We start from the raw sequence: 8,661 nt of genomic DNA on the forward strand, positions 1-8,661 counted from the left end.
TTATGGAGACTGTTATGCAACACCAAGATGAGCGAATCGTAGATATTTTCCGTAAATAATTAATTTCCGTTATCTAAATAAATCCCGATTACAGATGGCCGATGTTGTTGCTTGTTTTTTCAGCTGTCGGTCCAAGTTTCATTCCCGTTGGCGACGATCTGAAAACAGCATTTGGAATCTTCTTCCAATGCTTCCTTGTCTTCAGTGTAGCACCGAATCTTAAGTTTTTGTCGGGAAGATTCGGCGCTACACTGAAAACAAGAAAGTATTGGAAGAAGATTCCAAATGCTGTTTTCAGATACTCGCCAACGGTTTTGTTCATCGGTGGTGCAATTCGCAACACTAACTTATTGATCACGACTGCAGCCAAATTTTTGCATGGGTTGCAGTGACCGCCACCTTGATTACAGTTGAGTCGGTGACCTTTTTAAAAAATTACAGATCTTTAGGTAATTTTCGATTTGCATATCGTCCTCAAAATTACAGTTCTCCGGTAAAGTCGACTACAAATCAAGCAATGCACAGCGGTAAACGTTACCGATCGTTCGGTTAATTTGACAGCTAATTTTGCTGATCCAGTTTACAGATTTTTCGGTAATGTTCTCGATCACCGAAAACATTACCGACCGTTCAGCTGTTGAGAATTCGGTAAATGAATTACCGAAGTCGGTGATTTATTCTAAGTGTGTATGGTTATACCCCTTCCTCCCCTACTTCGCTGACATATGAACCAACATTTTGTTCAATATTGAAAGTACCGTCTTCTGATTCTTTTGATGACTGCCTGTTGCGTTATCATAAAATTCAATCTTCTCTGCTACAGAGACCTAATTTAAAACTAATGATGAAGCTACTGAAAAAAATTAACGTATTTTTTGGCAATTGTGTTATCTCACAACATGCATGGCATCTTTTTGAACTATACTGGGGTGCTACTCCAATATATATAACAGCTTGTTCAGGACCCCACATTTAAATTTTAATAATTTATTACATTCCACGAAAAGTACTTGAACCAACATTACACCATAACCGAAACATTGAAATACTTGAAAAATTTAAGATAAAGTATAATAGTCCAAAATACATGACATACATCAAATTTGTCATGTCTAGGAAACAACCCTTTAATTTTTTTTTCTAGATTGAACATACGCATACGATGTAAGAAGTTTACAAATGGCATGACATGCATGCCATTTGTTTTGAAAGTGATAAAGTGAATATATAACTTTGATGGCTTCTACACAACCAACTACTCAGGCTGATTAAAAACATACAACTTTTACTCAGCTAAAAACCCTAAAAGTCGTTTATTTTAAATACAGCTTGACGCCTCATAAATTAAATTCGTAAAGTGTTTATGTATACGAAAAATTTTACTTGGGTGTGTCAATATAATGAGAAATTTCGCCGATGTTACCAAATCATTATTTTGGTTAATTAAATTGTCCCACTAGATTGCATTCCTGGCCCACTGTGAGACAACGCAACTTTTTGTTCTTATTAATGCCTTTATTGTAAATTAATAATTCATTTAGACCACCAAATGTCATATGAAACCTTAAAATAAAAACATGCAAACATTCTTACAAAACCGTCAAAACTGAAACTTAACACATCAAAATCAATGATTCGGTTCACAACCCACGCCCACATGCTGTCACCCGTCTGTCGTCTTCACATTCAAAATATAGTAAATGTGCTTTTCTCCGCATGGTTGACCTCTTTCAGGCTGCTCTTATCATACCTACCATCCAACTATTGTGTATTGGTCAAGCTGTGTGGCAACTTTGTGACACGCTTTCGGTTCGCTTGGAGCCTTTCGTTAACGAAAACAACCAAATTGGCGTCTAATTTAGAGCAGTTTTAAAATTTATGAGCAACGTACAGACGATCGCACCCGCACAATCAATGATGAAATCGACTGCAACAGCTTCAAGAGACGACCCTTAGCTATAAAAAGTTTTTGTAAACTTTCTGTAGACAGCAGTCGTTTACAGTCCTTTTCTTAGCTCACTGGCACTTGGTGTGCGTGGGTTGTTCGGAGATACAAGATACAAGAAAGTGTGATATATTATGAAGGTGAATGAGCAGAAATTATTGTAGCGATCTAGAAAGACAAGTGCAATAACGATTATTTTTTTTCTGTTGTCGCAAATAGCTTTTTATCATTCTATCTGTGGTAGTTGCCCTTGCGGCCGGTGCGCCAGCAGTTGATCCGGAGAACCAGGGTAAATCAGTTGAGAAGCGCGGTCTGCATGACAGCCACTTTTCATTGGATCATCACCATCATGTGGAAAAGAAGGTGATTATCACCAAGAACGTCCCGGTGCCTTATCCAGTGGAGGTGGAGAAACACGTCAAGGTACCAGTGCCATTTCCGGTGCCAGTGGAGAAGAAGGTTCCAGTAGTTGTCGAGAAGACTGTTCCAGTTTACATCGAGAAGAAGGTCCATGTTCCAGTTGATCGTCCAGTTCCAGTTCCCTACAAGGTCCTAGTGAAAGTTCCCGTTGTACAGAAGGAGTACATCGAAGTCCCCAAGCCATATGCCGTTCACGTTGACAGGCCCTACCCAGTCTATGTGAAAAAGCCTGTCTACGTCGAGAAGCCAGTTGCCGTGTCGGTTAAGATCAGACATCACAAGCATTGAATTATGTAGCCGTTGACCTATGTTCTGTGTTTTTGTTAACATTCGATGAGCATTTGCGAGTATAGAATAGTTTGTGTAGATAAAATCAAAGTAAGTGTTGCTTAAAATTAAAAATTGTTTCAAATGCTTTCAAGTTTACGTGGGCTTTCAAAGAAATCATTTAATCTCTAAGAAAACAAATTTTATAGTCAGAAAAACAAACTGAATTGGAAGAATCACACCTTTTGAAGTCGATTCATAGCAGATCAAATGGAGGAAATGCTTCTATTATGGCCATGCTCCTATTTTGGCTGTGTTTGAGCTATTAAGCTGTGGTTAGATTGTTAATTTAAATTTTATTCATCGAGGTACCCAATCGCACCCAAAACGCAGGAAGAATGTGATTTAATCGTTTTTCTGAGCTATGAGCAAAATAGGAAGCTAAAACCAAAACTGGTGCACTTACCTAGTACAGAGATTTTGGGACATTAACATTTTAATATTTTTTTGGGTAGTTTGGTTTACGCCGGAATTTGAAATCCTTTTGGGGCTTCGTAAATACCAAGGCGGTAGAACCGGATATTCCGGACGGTAAATGCCGTTATATTTCGGAATCATATCAAGTGACATATCAAATCACATCTACTCGAAGAAATATTACCAATGGCACTCAAATAACAACTGTAGAGCCATATGGCCACCGTATAGCAGGCTCCACAATATTCAGGATTATGGTTTTAAACAATTAAATTTGTTATTTATCCCTCCCCTTGGCTAGTTTTTGCACCTTGCTGTTGGTGGGTGGGCTTAATTTCATGCTTTATAGTGGAGTGTTGGAGACGGTAGGTTTATGGTCGGCGTTGCTGGCTCATGCCGCGATAGAATGGCGACATGGGCAGGTAATGGGGATTACTAAGCTTCCCCTCTCTGATAAACCGCTGCATGAGAGAACCAAAGATCTAGTCTAGCAGTGATAGTATCACACTTGTTACTCCTTTTATTGAGAGCCGCGCCATAGTACGCTTACGTATAGGCACTGACGGTGGGTGTGATACTGGCGGGTTTTGCCGCAAATCACTCTTATTTTATTTATTTTTACGCAGATAGATTTATTGGGGTTTGCAAGGGAATTAAACTATTGAAATATTTCAGAAGGTGCCCAACGGTGCTCCTTCTATTTGCGTGGCAAGCTTTCATTGTTGTTTTCATTGAGGTATTACTCAGGGAACAATGTTAAACACCGTTTTTGTACATGGTATTGTAACTAATCTTATATGTGCGTCATTTTGATTTGGGATAAGTGTTTGAACTATGGCTGGGGATTTCCACTGTGGTGTGCTTCTATTGTAACATACCCATATGTATTTTTGTGGTGTGACATAGTGGAAACGTGAGAGCGTAATTGGAACATATACCCTATATAATTTAAAAATCAGCTAGAAAACTAACTTCAAAATGAAGCATTTTAGTCACATGAAGGTGTTACCTGGGTCGAACTAAGATAGGTAATAAATAGGTACCGTGCCGATTCAAATTTCGGACACTTAAACTCGAATTTCGGACACTTTTAAAAGTTGATTATCTCGGTCGAATATGATCCACATGTCTTGTAAATTTTAAATTTTTTTGACTTGTGCCCTCCACGATCATCTAACATTATTACTTTGTTTCTAACTGGATGTAATATATAATTAAAAATGAAAGTGTCCGAAATTTGAATCGTCCGAAATTTGAATCGGAACATTATAACCTTAAATCAAAAGTACTTGAAACACGTTTAATTTTAGATTACAAGCACAAGTGCCGGTACTTAATAAAGCATGGGTTATGATTGATTGGGTGAATTAGAGCTTTTAATAATTTATTAAATTAGACTAATGAGATATCATAATCATCAAATGAACTTAAATAAGAAACTTCAGAAAGTCTAATGACATTAAGTATATTAACAAAAGAATTAGGATGCGGGGGGTCCGCTTAGGGAGGCAATTAACCTTTAAAGTTGTAGAATAAATCTTCTTATTAAGTCTTGAACTTTAAAAAGAAAAAGCAGGCAGACCAATAGCATTAAGCAGATTTACAAGGAGATGAATAGTTTAGGAAATAAGAAAAGGAAAGGAATGTGACAATTAATAGCTTTTAAACATTTGGAGGTATTGTATTCCCCTGAGTTTGTTGTACTCGATTACTATAATATTCTCTCAATACGCGAAATCTCTTATATATGCGGTTAAAGCATTTGAGTTACCTTATTTCTTAGTGTTCAAGTACTTACATTTTTAAACAGCAGTCAATGTTAATCTATGCGAAAATTGCACGTATATACTAGTGAGAATTGCACGTAGTGAGAGTTTTCTGAACTACTTCACCAACGAAAAGATCTTGACTTCCTGAAGAACTTTGCCGAAGACAGTAGCTTTTATCTGGTAAGGTTCTAGAGATATTATATATATGGGAGAATTGTACATGAAGTGAAGTGAAAAACTTCTGAACTACTGTCCACCAACGAAAAGACCTTGACCTTCTGAACAACTTTGCCGAAGACAGTAACTTTCTATCTGGTCAGGATCTCAAGATATTTTATATTAGAATTTCATGTGTATACTAGCGCCGCGTATTGAGAAAATTTTGAACTATTGTGCTCTAAGTCATGGGTTTTGACCTCCTGAACAACTTTGTCGACGACAGTATCTTTCTATCTGGTAACGATCTCGAGATATATCATATTCGATAATTTCACATGTGCGCTACGTAGTGAGAAAATTCGGAACTACTTTCCACCAGTGAAAAGGTTATGATCTCTAGAACAACTTTTCCGAAGACAGTAACTTGCTATCTGGTCAGGATCTCGAGATTTTCCATGTTGTAACCAATTAAGTCAAATCCCACGTAGTACGGACACCGATAACGCGGTTTCCATTCATATTTTCTCTATTATCCGCATTTTTTTGGGGGTTAACTGTGATAAAAGTTAAGCTTGTTTAGTTAAAAATAAGTTTTTTAGGGAATACCCGTTGGTTTCATATCGATTGGTAGCTCGGCTGCAAAATGGCAATGGAAAACTCACACTGTTGAACAAAGTACAACGCGCGAGTACTCGTGTTACAAAAGTTGGCGCGAGTAACGGAGGGTTAACCACTTCAAATTAGTGAAAACGAATAGAAGATTAGGAATCAGATAGATGAAGACTAACTAACTACTCATTTTTTCCTTTTTTCAAGATCTTCCTCGGTGGACAAAGCCGAGTCTTGTCACTATCAACAAGGCATAAAAAGTAACAAGCACTACGATGCGTTCTTTTGATAACTGAAAAATCTTGTTTCCCTAGTTTGAAGTAGTCAGGAATCGGTGGTAGATCTTACATCCCGTAACGTACCACAAAAAGGTGATCTACCCACGTTACGCGGCGTCATCACTGACTTGGTTCTGTTTTGTTTTGACGTAGGACTGCGTCTGTGATTTCTATGTGAGAGTACACTTTGGGAAAACCGAAAATGGAACATAGAACGAAATTATGAAAGAGTTTGAACGTTAATAACTCAGCTGACCCTGGACCAATTTCAATAATTTATCACCAATCGATCAAAAATATGTCCACGCATCGATAATAATGCTTCTGACTGTTGATTTTTTTTTTAACAAGAAATTATAGAAAAAGTGGTAAATGTCAAACATTGTTCAAAAGCGTCGAAATAACTAACAAATCCACCAATAGTGTACATGCATATGCTGCTTCTCCAACACATTCGCCTCCGATCTTGGGGCGTCTGTGAATTGAAGAATCAAAGTGATGATTGACTCACAGGTGGCGAATGGGTGAAAATGGTAATGACGTTTTGATATCTGTCAAATTGCATGAAGGTTAGGTTAGGTTATCTCTATTAGCGAGACTTTCAGCCAGAGGCTGGCTCATCTCTTTAAATCGCATGATTTTTTTTTTTAGTACATCATCATTTTTTGTAATTGTGGATCTTAAAACTAAGTTTTGCATAACCAGTTTTGACTTTGCTTTGATTCGCCAATAGGGAGGATGCAATTGCGTAACATTTTGCACACTCATCGCCATATTCAGATCTACACCCCTTCAACGACCACACAAAATGCTCTTCAGAATTGTAATCTTGTAACCAAACTTGGAAGCAGGCGTGCAAGTGATTTTAATCGATTCTCTTCATCGACTTTATGTTTCGTTCATAACTCGACGGCAAACACATTCATTGATACGTTTGCTGTTCTGCATTATAGAAGAGCATAGCAGAAATATTGCGAAATAGGTTAGTGCAACCATGGTCATCCGAGGAGGAAATCGAGGAAGATAATTGACTTTCACCCATCTGCTTCTAAACTCCTTAATTCAGTCTTCGTTATAGTAATGAAAACTAGCATTGCAACGCTTTTGGTTCTTGGGTTATACTTGCTGGTTGCATTTCTGCTGTGCGACATTTTCGAAGGACCACCAAAAGACCAAAAGGACCCTAAAAATTTTGCCAGTTATTCGATTAAATATTTATCGAATTTTCAATTATTCGAGCGCGTAACCGACATCCCTTCTTAATTCCACTCGTTTGATTTAGCGCAGTAGAGAAAATAAATAAAAGTACTAATTTATCTGATCAGGCATCGAAAAGAACAATGACGTGAAATAGGATCATAAATTCGCCGAAAAAAGTGTTAAACGTCTTTTTGCTAAAGGCTAAGATTTACAAACATGTTGAGAGAAGGAGTTTACGAGAAAAACTAAAAAGGGGAGGAGCTTTAGCTGGGTGGACACTGATATTCTACCAGCTGTTTCTAAACGCATAATTTAGTGTAGAAAGGCACAGCAGATGAAGTGTATGATAAAATACCCAAAATGGGTGGTGCATGATTTTCTAGTTTTCGAAAAATTATTATTTTATCATGTCCGATTGACAAGCGACAAAACTGAAAAAAGAAGAAAAACTTCAGCTGATATGCCCTTAATTGTTGCTTTCGTCCATACATTAGCTGAATCCTGAAGCAACCGGACCGAGACTCTTCTGAGTGCCCATTTCACGTAGCGAAGTTGAGGTATCATTCGCTGCGCCTTTCCAACCACCGGATCAACTCGTGTCCAGCAGTAGCCAGGCCGAGACTCTTCCAAGTGCCCATTTGTCGTTGAGGCACAGAAAACAGACGTCCAACTTCCGTCAGAAAATTGTGTAAAGATAAGTGGGAACATCGCCGTTACGTGGCAGCATCTCCTAATTTCCTCTACAAATTATCCACTTTCGTCCAATTTGGCGCTTTATGTAGTATCGCTGCTTTATGTGCTGTCTCAAAACTTTTTGAACTATTGGTGCTAGATTATTTAAAACACACATGCTCTAGTTACATCGCGACTGAACAACACGGATTCATGCCGAAGAGGTCGACTGCTACAATACACATCATCAACCATACGCGAGATGAAAAGAGGTCATCAAGTGAATGTTATCTACACCGATCTTTCTGCTGCTTTTGATAAAATCAATCACGAGATTGCAGTGGCCAAACTAGAGCGACTTGGTTTTCACGGTTCCCTTCTTGATTGGCTTCACTCATATCTCACCGGTCGACATATGTCAGTGAAGATTGGAGATCATTTTTCTCAACCGTTCGTTGTTTCTTCTAGTGTACCTCAAGGCAGTCATCTGTGACCGTTCATATTTTTATTGTATCTGAATGGCGTTCACTTTTCGATCCGTTGCCTGAAGCTGTCTTATGCTGACAATTTCAAACTATACTTTGTGATAAAAGTGATGCATTGTTTCTTCGGCAGCAGCTGGGCGTTTTTCCTGTTTGGTGTGACAAGAACAGGATGGTATTAAATGTTTCTAAATGTGCCATTATAACGTTTTCCAGGAAAAAAAAATCACCTATCTGTTATGCTCACAGCCTGCAGGAGCAACTATTAAGCCATGAATCTACCATTAAATAGTTAGGCGTCCTACTTGATTCACAACTAACCTTCAAGGACCATGTGGCTGATGTTTCCGCTAAGGTGTCTTCTCAACTTGATTTCATTTTTC

The 8,661-nt window shown here is 38.2% G+C and overlaps 1 protein-coding gene across 1 annotated transcript; it reads left to right on the plus strand.

Moving 5' to 3' along the window:
- The first annotated feature begins 1,995 nt into the window (after positions 1-1,995).
- LOC135711309 (mantle protein-like) lies at positions 1,996-2,714 on the plus strand. Its single transcript, XM_065234099.1, has 2 exons — positions 1,996-2,085; positions 2,165-2,714. The coding sequence occupies exons 1-2, from the start codon at positions 2,080-2,082 to the stop codon at positions 2,651-2,653; spliced, it is 495 nt and encodes a 164-aa protein (XP_065090171.1). The 5' UTR covers positions 1,996-2,079; the 3' UTR covers positions 2,654-2,714.
- The last annotated feature ends 5,947 nt before the right edge of the window (positions 2,715-8,661 follow it).

This window comes from Ochlerotatus camptorhynchus, unplaced genomic scaffold (assembly GCF_037179485.1).
Source record: "Ochlerotatus camptorhynchus isolate MF236.1 unplaced genomic scaffold, CSIRO-AGI_Acam_v1.1 ptg000431l, whole genome shotgun sequence".
Lineage (NCBI taxonomy): Eukaryota > Metazoa > Arthropoda > Insecta > Diptera > Culicidae > Ochlerotatus > Ochlerotatus camptorhynchus.